This window comes from Myodes glareolus, chromosome 9 (assembly GCF_982192425.1).
Source record: "Myodes glareolus chromosome 9, mMyoGla1.1, whole genome shotgun sequence".
NCBI classification, from domain to species: Eukaryota; Metazoa; Chordata; class Mammalia; order Rodentia; family Cricetidae; genus Myodes; species Myodes glareolus.
The window spans coordinates 22,412,685-22,425,832 of record NC_142034.1 but is presented as its reverse complement, the minus strand read 5'-3'; the positions used below and the strand labels follow the sequence as shown (position 1 = coordinate 22,425,832).

Below are 13,148 nucleotides of genomic sequence, written 5' to 3'. Positions count from 1 at the left end.
ACCCCAAAACGTCCCTGCCAGCAAAGACCCGAGACACCCCTGAGAATAAAGGTAAGGCTGAGCTGGAAACAGGAACCTGGTAGCCAGCTGCGCTTCAAACCAGCCTAGGCTACATGGTGAGACCCTATCTCAAGAAAGCAGGAAGATGAGTAAAACGTCCTTTTTTTAATTTATTTAAATTTATCTTATGTGCACTGGTGTGAAGATGTCAGATTCCCTGAAACTGGAGTTACAAACAGTTATGAGCTGCCATGTGGGTGTTAGTAATTGAACCCGGGTCCTCTGGAAGAGCAATTAATGCTCCTAACCACTGAGCCATCTCTTCAGCCCTTTCCCTCTCCATAGTTCCTTTCCCTCAGCGTGTCTGATAGCTACCAACCACTCTCGTTTTGGACCAAAAGAATCTGGAAGTTAACTCTAAAAGAAATACTCCATAGTGGATCAGAACTGAAAGCAACAACCAGGGCCAAGAACCGAAGTAACACACTGAAATGGTCAGTTAAAACTTTTCAAATTAGCAGACTGGGACCTTCTCATCCCCCAGCTCCCAGAAAGGTGGTAGGTAGTTTTCACAACGCACACAAGAAATTAGAGACATCCTTTCTGAATAAGACCTGCCTCAAGGGAACTTGTCTCCAGATACAACATCCGGGGCACTTAAGTGAAATGGTTCATTCCCCACCAAATCAATCCACAGTAAAAAAGCCTAGAAGACCAGCCCTGTACTGAACACACACTCCAAACAGATCCTTTGTACCTTCCTCTTAAATGTGATTGGTTACTAAGGACCAGAAGGAATCTGAGAAGAGTTTCTGGTATGAAAGATGGAGTCAAAAAAAAAAAAAAAAAGGAGAAGAAAATGAAAGAAATGGAATTGTCTCGGCCACAACTAACAGGCCAAAGGGACAAAGTATCTTAAGTCAAGAACTAAAGGCTACCAACAGCGGGTGGTAGTGGCACACGCCTTTAATCCCAGCACAGGGCCAGGCAGATATCTGAGTTTGAGGTCAGCCTGGTCTACAAAGCGAGTTCCAGGACAGCCAGGGCTACACAGAGAAACCTTGGCTTGAAAAGACCAAAAATTTAAAAATAATAATAATGAACCTATTGACAAAATATCTAGAGTTATGGATATCAAAAACATGGCAGTCTTTTTAAACTTTAAATAATACATTTTGTTGACAAAATTAAGAATTTTTTTTTCAAAAAGTAACAGGGAAAAGACAAATAAAATTGAAGATAGTATGAGATACACATGAAAAGAGAAGAGTTACGGAAAGAGAGGAAGTAGAGAAAGGAAACTATAAAAGTAAGACAATTTTCCAGAACTTAAGAACTTAAGTTTCCATGCTAGAAGTATGAACTCATGCCCAATCCAACGGCAGAAGACATGGCTGCATCAAGGCACATGCGAGAGCCCTTTCCTCTAGGAAGAAAAGAACTACAAAGTAGTAGAGAGACTGGGAACAGAACAGGACAAAGGATCTACAGCCAAAGAAGTGGCATGAGACTTTTTAGTAGCAACACCGAGAGCCTCAGACACTGAGGACAAACAGTGTCCAACCTAGAATTCTACACCAAACTATCTGTCAAGAGTGAGAGTAGACAAAAGATCTCTGCAGACATGAGACGTTCAACAACAATAAAGAAGCTAACCCATATGAATCGCTTCTTAGAAAATAGCCAGAATATGTGATTCCCTAAAATAGTTGAGGAAGAGAGAGAGAGAGAGAGAGGGAGAGAGAGAAGAAGGAGGAGGAGGAGGAGGAGGAGGAGGAGGAGGAGGGAGGGAGGGAGGGAGAGAGAGGAGGAGGAGGAGGAGGGAAGGAGAGCTCACATAGCAGACTGGAACAGGAGGACAGAAGACCCCTGTAAAGATATCTTCAATATGACATTGATAGAAATCCCACAATGTTAACTCATTAAGAGCATACATATATTCAACAGCAAATCAGGGGGAAAGTGAATGGCATTTACATAGAAAATATAAACAAATTGGATTAAAAAATGCTTAATCCAAGGAAACTTAATATACTATAAAAACAGGATTTGACTACGAATAATATATAGTCACAATAATGTAAACGTTTATCTAACCAAAACTTTGATTCTGTTCAGAAAATGGAGAAGGTCAATGCCATATAAGAAATGCATCTTTATCCTTCAGAGAGAGGAGAAAGCATCTGGTTAAAAGATGAAGCTAAGAAATCCAGAAATGAAGTAGGAAACTGGCATTTAAAAATAAAGATGAAAATACCAAAAAGAAAGAGGCCGAGATTGAAAGTGGGAGGTCGGAAAGACGTTAGGAGCCAGCTAGGGAACGGCTCCTCTCCACACACACACTCATATACACACACATAGGCACACATGCTTGCATACATACACATTATGCTATATACACACATAACTTTTTTCCTTCTCATTCTGGAAGACAGCCAGGCAAAAGGAACAGTGCCTGAGAGGTGTGGGCCGTGCAATTAGTCAGGAAGACTTGACTCATGGGAGTGGCACAGGGAAGGGCCGAGGACAAGAAAGAACCATCACGGGCCCTTGAGTGAGGGAGTGCTGAGCTCCGTTTTCCTGACTTTGAGCAGGTTCTTGTACAAAGGGATCCCTGGTAGAAACTGGGAGTGGAACGACGGATGGAAAGAGACACCTACACCCAGTTCCTGAGAGAGGGGAAAGGCTGTGGAAATGGTGCTAGCTGTGGAGATGAAAGAAGATGGCGAGGAAGAGATGGGGAGGAAGAGATGGGGAGGAAGAGATGGGGGGGAAGAGATGGGGGGAAGGCATGGGCAGTAGGTGTTTCCCTGGGATTCAACAGAATTCAGATAAGGAACAAAAAAGGTAAGGAGGAAGGACAGGCTAGGAGAAGAGAGATTTTGTTCCTGGTCGTGACTCCATCCCAAGGCTCTGCCTTCCCTTCAATACCAAAATCCCTCTGTGTGTGTGTGTGTGTGTGTGTGTGTGTGTGTGTGTGTGTGTGTCTGTGTGGTGTGTGTGTGTGTGTGTGTGTGTATGCTCACATGAGCGTGAGCTCAGAAGCACACTTGTAGTGTTCACTTATGTGTCGAAGAGTTATTCTGAGGCACAACTCTGAGGTTCAGGGTTCAAACTTAAGAATCTTTGAGGAGAACTACCTGAACAGGTGGGATGGGGCTGATAGAAAGACATGAGCTGTAGCCAGACCGAAGACCTGGAGTGGACCTCCAGATGCCATGTGCTGCTATCTTTAATGCACACACACGAACTTCCCCAAATCCCAGGAGTATTTCACCCTAAAATGTCCCTAACTAGACCTGTCTGACAGGGGCCCTAGAAGAAGATAGTTAAAGATCCTCTGTAGAAGGCCTCACACCGTGGCCATCCACACTCGTGAATATCTTCCCACCTTTTATGCCCCCTCATCCACCCCCTGATGGCACGGAGAACCCCTGGAAGCCTCCTGGAAGATCTTCTGAAGCCCAATCAGTTCTCTGCATCTCTTTAAGTGTGGGGACCCCAGAGGAGTTCCTGGGAGCCCCCTTCAACCCCTCTCCCACCGGCTTAAACAAGGAGATCACACAAGTTTGCATCAACCAGAAAGTCAGCTTTATTAGCCCATCACCAGCAGAGGGGAGGGGAGACAGCTGGGGACGGCGCTACGAAAACAGGGTCCTGGCTCAGGCCTCCAGGATGTGAGGCTCGTGGGTCAGGAGGCGCTGAGTGAAGCAGGCTAGTTCCTGGAGCTCTGGCTTTGGCTCTGGTTGAAGCTGGATGACCCTTGCTCCTTAAGGATGGACCGGGGCTGGTGAGAGGAGGAGAAGGCTGCAAAAGAGAAACGGAAAGTGAGGTGGGCTCTGGGAGCTAAACAAGCTGCTGGGCAGGGAAAGGGAGGCCCAGGGCTCTGGGAGGAGCGGCTTGGCCCTTATACCACAAAGTCGGGCTGTGGACTCCAGGGCCCTTACCTTCTCGGGAAGAATAGGACTGGCCAGAGGAGTGCTGGGAAGAATAGGACTGGCCAGAGGAGTGTTGGGAGGAGGAGCTGCTGGAATGGGGAAAAGAAATGAGAGTGTTAGATATGCTGGGAGTAGCAGGGGGCAGAGGTGCTGCGAAAGGGGACTAAGGGCCAACTCACTGGACACCCTCGCCGTCCAGCAGACGGCGGTACGTGGCGATCTCCTGCTCCAGCCGTGTCTTCACGTCCAACAAGATATTGTACTCCTGGCTCTGTTGCTCCATCTCGCAGCGCAGCTGACCCAGCTGCTCCTCCACGCCGCTGATCAGACCCTGGATCTGGGACAGCTGCATGCAGTATCTGCCCTTGGTCTCTTCTAGGCTGTTCTCCAAGGATGCTTTCTGTGAGTGAAGGAAAGGGAAAAGGTTAGTGGTGATGGTCAGTGTCCCTGGTCTACTGTCTGGGCACATTTTTTTTTTGACAGGCACGTGGATCTTGACTCCACCCGGGGTAATTGGAAGAGACAAATTGGAGGGATGCTTTCCCAACATCCTGGCTTCAATTTCTCCATCTCTATCATGGGTACCACGACTGTCCCAGTCTCATTCCCATGAAAAGGAAAGGGGAGGTGGATGGTGACCCTCTTAGGGGATGGTGACTAGGGCTCCGCCTGGGGTGGGATCCCTCATACCATGCTGAGCTGGGACTGCAGTTCAATCTCCAGGCCCTGGAACACTCTGCGGAGCTCAGACACCTCACTGCGGCCGCTCTGGATCAGCTCACTGTTAGAGGCCACTTCTTTGTTCAGTTCCTCGGTCTGAGATAGAAGAAAGGAGGAGGTGTGAGGCTCTCCCAAGTCTCCCAGGAGGAGGTGTAAGGCTCTCCCAAGTCTCCCTGTCCAGAAGTCCTGGGGGATATGGGGAGCTAAGTCCCACCTTGCTCAGGAACCAGGCCTCAGCATCTCTGCGGTTCTTCTCAGCCATCTGTTCATACTGGTCGCGCATCTCATTCAGGATGCGGCTCAGGTCCACACCGGGTGCTGCGTCCATCTCCACGTTGACGTCCCCACCGGTCTGACCCCTCAAGGCAAGCATCTCCTAGGAAAGATCACGAGGGGGTGGTCACCTCTCCTAGAAACCTCACCAAACCAACCTTTCTTCCCCAAGCCCAGAAGCAGCCCCACCTCCTCGTGGTTCTTCTTCAGGTAGGCCAGCTCCTCCTTGAGGCTCTCAATCTGCATCTCCAGATCGGCTCTGGCCAGGGTCAGCTCATCCAGCACCCGGCGCAGGCCGTTGATGTCGGCCTCCACGGTCTGGCGCAAGGCCAGCTCATGCTCATACCTGGAAGGACAGAGGTCAAAGTTGCAGATGGACAGCCCTACTCTTTTCCCCTGCCCTCTGCCCTCTGCCCTCTGGCCAGCATGATGGCTGCTCACTTGGTCCTGAAGTCATCTGCTGCCAGCCTGGCATTGTCGATCTGCAAAATGGGCTGTGCATTCGCCAGAGTGGCCGCAATGATCTAGAGGAGGAATGCAAGGATAGGAGGTCTGACCAGCCAGCCAGGGACCCTCTGCTCAAGGGAGATGGGCAAAGGGGGGGGGGGGGTAAAGGGGTTCCCCCAAACCCAGTGATCACCCGCCTGGCAGGTCAGACCCTACAGCTTCCTCAAACAACTGGTTACTTTTTCACCCAACTCAGGACATGCAGAATGCACTAAAATCTACCACCATCCCCATCCAGGGCCCAGAGTTAAAGAGCTGAGCATTCAACACAAAGTAGCCTCAAGAGCACTAAGAGTCAGGGTCTCAGTTCCGGCTGAAGCAGGAATGTTCAAAAGAGACCCCCCACCGTTTCTCTGGCTAACTCTGCCCATTAGCCTCCAAAGTCTTTAGTCTTCTTGCTTATGTATCAGATTCTCTAGAAGTGGCTTCCTAAAGGCCACTGCAATACTAGTCTCTCAACACTTCATCCGCCAGAGCCACCCACCTTGCTCCTCAGGTCCTCAATGGTGTGGAAGTAGGAGCTGTAGTCTTTGATCTCACTGGGCCGCTGCCTCTGGTACCAGTCACGAATCTTCACCTCCAGGTCAGTGTTGGCCTCCTCCAGGGCACGCACCTTGTCCAGGTAACTGGCCAGGCGGTCATTGAGGTTCTGCATGGTCACCTTCTCACTGCCCACCAGGAGACCATCGCCACCGCCAAAACCACCACCAAGGCCACCACCGAAGCCACCACCGAAGCCACCACCGAAACCACCACCGAAACCACTACCAAGGCCTCCCCCAAAGCTGCTGCTGCTGCTGAAGCCCCCACCATAGCTGCTTCCCATGCCACAGGCTCCTCCAGAGGAGAAACGAGAAGAGCTGACTGTCAGGCCCCCATAGTTGCTGGGAGCCCGGCAGGATCCTCCAGTCAGGACGGAGGAGATGCGGCTAGAGCCACCACCCATGCCGCAGGAGCCCTTCATGGAGCTGGAGGAGGTGAACTGGCGGCTGCAGGTGGTCATGTTGAGGAAGGTGAGAACGTGTGCAAGTCAGCGAGCAGGAAGAGGGAAGAGCTCAGTAAGGATGCAGATGCTGTGTGAGCCTCAGACACCAGGTTCCTTTATATGCACCTGGGGAAGGCGGGGCCCCACGACTGCTGACTCTGGGTTCCCCTCTGGATTTCGTCACTCAGTCCCGTCCAACTCCCCACTCTGGATTATTCAGCCCAGGGTGGACCCTCCCTCCCCTCCATGTGCTGGCTCAGAGTTCCCACCCAGTTCTGGGGGTGTGGGGCCAGGAGAAAAACACACAATTCAGAGTTAGTACTGACTCAGGCTGCATGGCCAGGAATCGGCTTCTGTTCCTAGAGCCCGAGGGGATGGCAACAGTGAGGCCTTGATGCAGGCTGGTCGGCGGCAGCTGCGTCCTCAGGCACTGAGTCAACGCTCAAGCCTCCCTGCCCTACAGTGAGAACCTCAGGGGGCAGGAGCCCCATTGATGCTATCCCAGACTGTCCTGGGATGCTGTCGTGGGATTCCTACCCGACATGCTGAACCTCGGGGCAGAAGCCCCATTGATGCTATCCCAGACTGTTTTGGGATGCTGTCGTGGGATTCCTACCCGCCATGCCGTAGAGCTCAGTTCCTCACTGTGGAACCCGAAGCCCTTCACCTCCCCTCTGCCTGCTTTCCCTCCACAGAGACAAGTCTGGGCTGGGTAGCTGCAGTTCTTCCTAGTTCTAAACATCAAAGTGTTCCCTTCCCCGTGGGGTCTAATTTAGTTTTGAAGGCTGTCTTTTAGACACCAGAATGTCCACAGCGGCATACACCATGGCAACCATACCCTATGCAGCCACACACCCACCCTGCCTCTCACTCACAGTCCAGTACGGGAGGATCTTGTCACCCCTCTGGGGCTACAAAGAAGCATGCCTGGAGGACCCTACCTCAGTGTCCCAGCCGCTTCACTCTTCTTTTGATCCTAGCTGCCGTCCACGCCCACCTCCATACCCTGGTCCCTAATGTAAGACCCTGAACCTAGAGACCATTCTCTCCCAGCATGCAATGCCTCCCTGCACCTCCTCCCCTCACCTACTCAGGGTCTGCACTGTGATCTGCAGTGGGCTGCAATAGGAGGAAACTCCATCCTGCTCCTAATACTGTTTGTGTGTCCCCACCCCTACCTCCAACCCCACCCCACCCCACCATGGACCTCAGAGTCCCCATGCAGAAACCAAACCATCTTGCCCAGGAGCTAGGTGCCCAGCATCTTTCTGGTGGCTACAGTTCCAGGCTGGGCTTGGTGGCTGTGTTCACCTAGTGTGCACAGTGCTGTCTTGTTCCTTGTACTGCTCAGGGATACTGTCACGCTTGCCACACAGTTCTAAGAGGTAGGCCCGAGGTGGGTATCATCCCCACCATCGATCGACAGATGACGGCGTGAGAACACAGGAAGTTCAGGAGGCCCCCAGAACATCAGCCCCTGAAGACTTGACCATCCCAAACCTCTCTCTTAGCACCTCTCAATTCACATCTTTTTCTTGATCCTCAAGTTAACCTTGTAGGACTACGGAAGAACAAGAAAGAGGTGGAAGCCAACCATTACCACTAGGTTTATAGCCATGAAGTCAGAACTCTGCAGGCTCCCATGGGTTTTTTAGGCAAGGGGCAAGTAAGTCTAATTGTCACCTACCTCCCTATAGTGTTTAGTAGGAGTTTTGACCATGGCGGGCACAGTCTAAGCCTGAGAAGAAGGATGGAGTCTGAACCCAAAGACAGTCTTTTGGATACCACAGGGCAATGCCCTGAACTCTGTCCCCACGCTGTCATTTCTCTCTTGAAGGGAAAAGAACCCAAAGGGTCTTGACTGAGGCTGAGCTCTGCTAGGACAGGAAATTTGGGGTTTTGTTACCATAACTCATTGTGGCCTATTGACCACTCAACCAGAATACTCCGTGGAGGTCTCCCCTCTTCTTTGGTCTTGACCCCAGATATAGTCTCCAGTCTTGGGCTTCGGGAAGAGAAGAATCCAAATGGGACACATTGGTAGGTCAAGCAGTAAGGAAGAAAGAGCACACACTGTAGACGAAAGAGGACTGGACTGAGCAGCAATGGCCTCCACCCTGGAAGGCACGGGGCTCATGTTTTCTCCCCTACTCTGTCATCTGCTAGATGCTAGCTCCCAGGGTGCACACTTCTAGGAAAGGAGTGTGCTTTTCTCAGAAGTTTACTTTGTCCAGAATTTCGTGTAAGTCTATGTATAATATGCAAAAATACAGTTAAGGGTTTAAGCACCCCTAAAGTAAAAAGTTTACTAGGGTAAAGAGGAACAAACCTCAGCACAGGCTCCCCTGGAAACCAACTGTTGAAGTTGTTTTAACATAATCTAACTGGCAGGGTCCACTATCACCCATAATATCCTTTTTTTAAAATATTGGTTTTTCAAGACAGGGTTTCTCTGTGTAACAGTCCTAGCTGTTCTGGAACTAGCTCTGTAGACCAGGCTGGCCTTGAACTCTTGGAGATCAGCCTGCCTCTGCCTCCCGCCACCGCCCGGCCACCCATTATCTCTTATACCTGTTTGGGGGGGCCCTGAACTAACCCATCTGGAGTCAGCCACCACCATTATCTTTACACTCTGTTTCAGGGCCTTAATCTGGCCCACCCATGTTCCCACTGCTCTCTCTTTGGGAAGCCCATTTAGTCAGACCCTTCGGAAGCAAACTGATAAGAGTAAAGCTGAAATACATGCTTAGGGAAGAAGACCTGGGAGTGGGAACCCAATACTACTCCAGTCCCAAATACAACCCCAAATATTGGCAAAAAGATCTCAAAATCTTGGGGGAACCAGTCGGTTGGTGTCTGGATAGGCCTGGATTTCATGTCCAACCACAGACCCGTCTCCCTTGAGATTGGAACTGGGTGTCATGGTCACCAAAGGCCACCGAGCCCCAACTACAGAAGGTAAAATGTTTGCACAAGGTTTAACAGCATGAAAGGAGACAGAGCCTCGAACCCAGCACCAACTGCCAAGCTAAGGTTCATACACCCCCACACACACACACACACATGAGTCAGGAACAGCACTCTTGTGGTATAAAGTCCTACAATGCTAGTCTCCCAGAACATACCCATCACCGGAGACATCTGGAGAGGTGTGACCCTCTCTCTGCACTGGGACTCGATTTATAGTGATGTTTTACTTATGTTTTAATAAATAAAGCTTGCCTGAAGATCAGAGGCTAAAACTAAGCCACTGGAAGTCAGGCAATGGTGTCACACACCTTTAATCCCAGAATTTGGGAGACAGAGGCAGATGGATCTCTGTAAATTCAAGGCCACCATGGGCTACACAAAATTAATGCAGAAACAGATCCAGGTGGTAGCAGCTCACACCTTTAATCCCAGCACTATAGGGGAATAAGACAGGAGGAAACAGAGGCTCAGGGCTCAGTGTGCAGTCATCCAGCCTTGGTAGAGGTAAGATTTCTCTGGTGGCTTGGCTACTCTGCTTTTCTGATCTTCAGGCAAGCTTTATTTATTAACACATAAATAAAATATCACTATATAACTATAAAGAACGAGGCTGCCCTGTTGCTCCTGACCCTCTGAAGGGTTGGTCTTGGCAGGACAAGACTGTGACTGGGTCTCGGGTGGTCAGAGATAGCAGAGGAGCAGGCAGGATACTTCCTCTGTGATAGTGACCCATATTAATCCCAAATTTGTCAGAACCAGGACCAATAAGCTACTGGTGGCAGGCACCAAGTCCAGTCAAGCTGGCACCCTTCCAAGGCAATTAACTCCTCCCCCATCTCTGCCCTTTGCCCCACCCATTCTCAGGTATGAAGTCATGTCCCGCTTGAATTGGCCAGGAAACACCATTGGCCAATGCCACACCTCAATGCACAGCGGTTCCAAAACCCGACAGAGCCTTACACAGACTCCTTCTCTGCCCCAACCCCTGCTTCAGCATCGCCCAGGACAAGCCTGGTCTTGGGACTCTTTTACAAGCTCCCCAAGGGATTCCCAGGCTGGAGAAGGAAGAGGCAGTTCTGGGAGCTGCAAGGTGAGGGGGTCCAGGGAGCCTGACAAGACAGAGGATCAGTTGCAGAGCCCCCAGCAACTGATGGACACATAGTTAGCCACAAGAGAGCAACCTGGAGTCAGGGCAAGCTGCTCAACCCTGGGGAGCCTCGGCTCTCTTCTCTGGGATGTGCGAATAACACTGCTGTCTCTCAGGCATGTTAGAGTAGAGACGAAATAAAGCAAGTCCCCGGTAGACTGCTAAGCACCGCCACAGTTACTCACTAGGGTCTCGGAAGTACCCACTAGGTGCTAGGCACTGACTCGAAGAACAAGATAGAGGAAGCCCTTCAAATGTACAGGCTGGTGAGAAAATTTGAAAGGACAGTTCTAGTGCTGTGAGTTTGTGTCTTGGCAGGAGACAGAGCAAGGTCCTCGGGGATGAACAGAGGTCCCTCCAGACCCCGGTTCTGTGACTAGTCCAGGGTCAGAAGGAATTTACAGGGGTCAGGCCGTTTCTGTACACCTCTCCCTCCTGCGTGCCTGATATCTGCTGCAGAGACCAAGGCTGCCAAAGGCTCTCACACCAGTCACAAACAAGGAACCCTTGAGGGAGCCTAAGGCTCTAGCTAGCTGGGGTGTGTGGTACCCTGGTTCTGGTACCTCTGTTTCAACTCCTCGTGAGACCCAGACTACATGAGAGTGGAGTGTATTGTCAGACCCACCCCTGTGCCCTGTTCAGCAGTCCACAGGAAAGAGTGCCTTTAAAATGTCTTGAGACCCCGCAGGCCAGATGCTGTTCCTGCTTCCCCTAGACTGAGTGCAGAACTAGGCACATGCGGTTCTGTGGCCAGTGACGCTTACCACATCCATCTCTCTGCAGAAGCCTAAGCAGGCATTAGTGTGGCTACCAGTGACATGGGACTGTGGCTACCACAGGAAAGGGGAGCCAGGGCAGTCACAAGCCTGTAGCTTCCACCAGAATGGTGGGATCTGGAGGTGTGAGCAGACAGTGAACCCTCTCAGCACTCGGTCCCCAATCCAGGCTCCAGCACTCATCCCCAGTAGCCTGCAGCTGTCTGAGGTGCCCTGGGACAGAGCCACTAACATTCTCAACACAGTCCCTTAGCGAGCCACTCAGTATGGCCATCTGATGTAGGCACAGCTGTTCCCTGGGGGTTCCCCATGGAACACACTGCTTGCTCTCCCTGGGGAGGACCATGGCTCAGGACTGTCTCCTGTCCTCCCCACACTGACTCCTCCTCATACCAGCGAGAGCGAATCCCCAGAGTCTCAAGAAGGGGAAAGCCCTTCCTCCTTCACAGCTGAGGGAAGGTAGGAGGTGGAGCCATGCTCTCTTCCTGGAACAGAGTGGGATCCGCTCCGCCCTCCCTTTGTCTTCTCCTGGTAAGTCAGACTCCGGGAGAATAGCTGAGTCACGGTCTGTCAGAGCCTCAGAGTCCCTATCCACACAATGGGGCACCTCTCCCCAAATTCTCCCTGCTTTCTGGGACTGCGGTGCAGATAAATGAGCTCACTCCTCCGGAGTGAGCCATCCTGGCTCAGGCTGGTTCTTCTGGTTATGGCCGGATGCACAGCAGGGACTGGGGGAGTATGCTTCTCTCCTGCCCTCCATCCAAGCTGTCCCTGCTGGCAGGCAGCTGAGAAATGCCAGCTCGAGGGCACAGAGCCTGGGCAGCGTTGAGTCTCCCGGATGCTGCTGCAACATCCTCCCGTCATTCCCACATCGTCAGCATCAGCACCGCCCTCTGACCTCTCCTGTCACCCTGTGCCCTCCGAGGTCCAGGAAGGGCCTGTGACCTCCCCCAAAGTCCTCACACTCCAGCAGCTGGCGTTCTTGCCACTGCCCTTGCTGTTCCACACCAGCCTCCTCTGACCTCATGCTCCCACCACGTCAGGCCCATCAGGGCCTCTGGCACTTTGACCCCTCCAGTGCCTTTGCCCTTAGGTTCCACTCTCACCGCCTGGCTCTGGAAGAGAGAAGGTATCTCTGGGTGCTGGTTCGATTCCCAGCTCCCAAATCCCTGTATTGAATTTAGACAGGGTATCCCGTCTTCTGCTACCCCTTAAAATTACCAAGAAAGCAGCTGCCTTGCTCAGTGGCTTCCAGATTTTTTTTCCAAAGAAGACATCTAGGGACCAAGGATGTGCCTGAGTCTGCTGCTTGCAACTGCCACCGTAATGAATCTGGTCTGACACTCAGGGGGTCTTAAGTACAGGTGTGACAGAGAAACTGTCCTTCCTCTATATCCCAGGACTCAGATTCCCTCCCTCACCTTCACTCCAGGTAAAGAATCAAGGCTACCGACCACCAGGGAGAGCGTTAATGCTCTCTGTCATAGCCCTACACAGGGCCCCAGCTCACCCTGTCCTTGACTGACTGCTCACGTGAGGAGACACTGAAAGAGCCCATTCTTCCTTCCATGCCTGCTAGGAACCTGCCTTTTCCAAGAAGCAGAGGCCTCCCACTCATCCCCAAAGTAAGGCCGTGAAAGCTCCTCTTGTGGTTTCAGACTCTCATAGGACCCTAGCCCTCAGCCCACTTACTCTACCCACATGGGTAGGTGTGCCTCTCCCCATCCTGGCCCACCTCCTCTCTCAGGGAGGAGCCAGATTGGATGAGTCATCCCTGGAGAATCAGGCTTCTGCACCTGAGATCTTCTGGTCCATTTATGGGCGAGAAAGGA

General features: G+C 51.5%; 1 protein-coding gene across 2 annotated transcripts; it reads right to left on the bottom strand.

Moving 5' to 3' along the window:
- Positions 1-3,568: 3,568 nt before the first annotated feature.
- On the bottom strand, positions 3,569-6,509 carry LOC125410946 (keratin, type I cytoskeletal 16). 2 transcript variants are annotated; one of them, XM_048450721.3, is made up of 8 exons: positions 5,923-6,509; positions 5,373-5,455; positions 5,121-5,277; positions 4,873-5,034; positions 4,629-4,754; positions 4,118-4,338; positions 3,948-4,027; positions 3,569-3,807 (listed from the first exon to the last, which is right to left on the bottom strand). In XM_048450721.3, exons 1-8 carry the CDS (start codon positions 6,439-6,441, stop codon positions 3,716-3,718), a joined length of 1,440 nt encoding a protein of 479 aa, XP_048306678.3. In that variant the 5' UTR covers positions 6,442-6,509; the 3' UTR covers positions 3,569-3,715. The 2 variants fall into 2 exon arrangements, with proteins under 2 accessions (XP_048306678.3, XP_087766125.1); XM_087909999.1 differs by having other exon boundaries at positions 3,948-4,024.
- Positions 6,510-13,148: the final 6,639 nt, after the last annotated feature.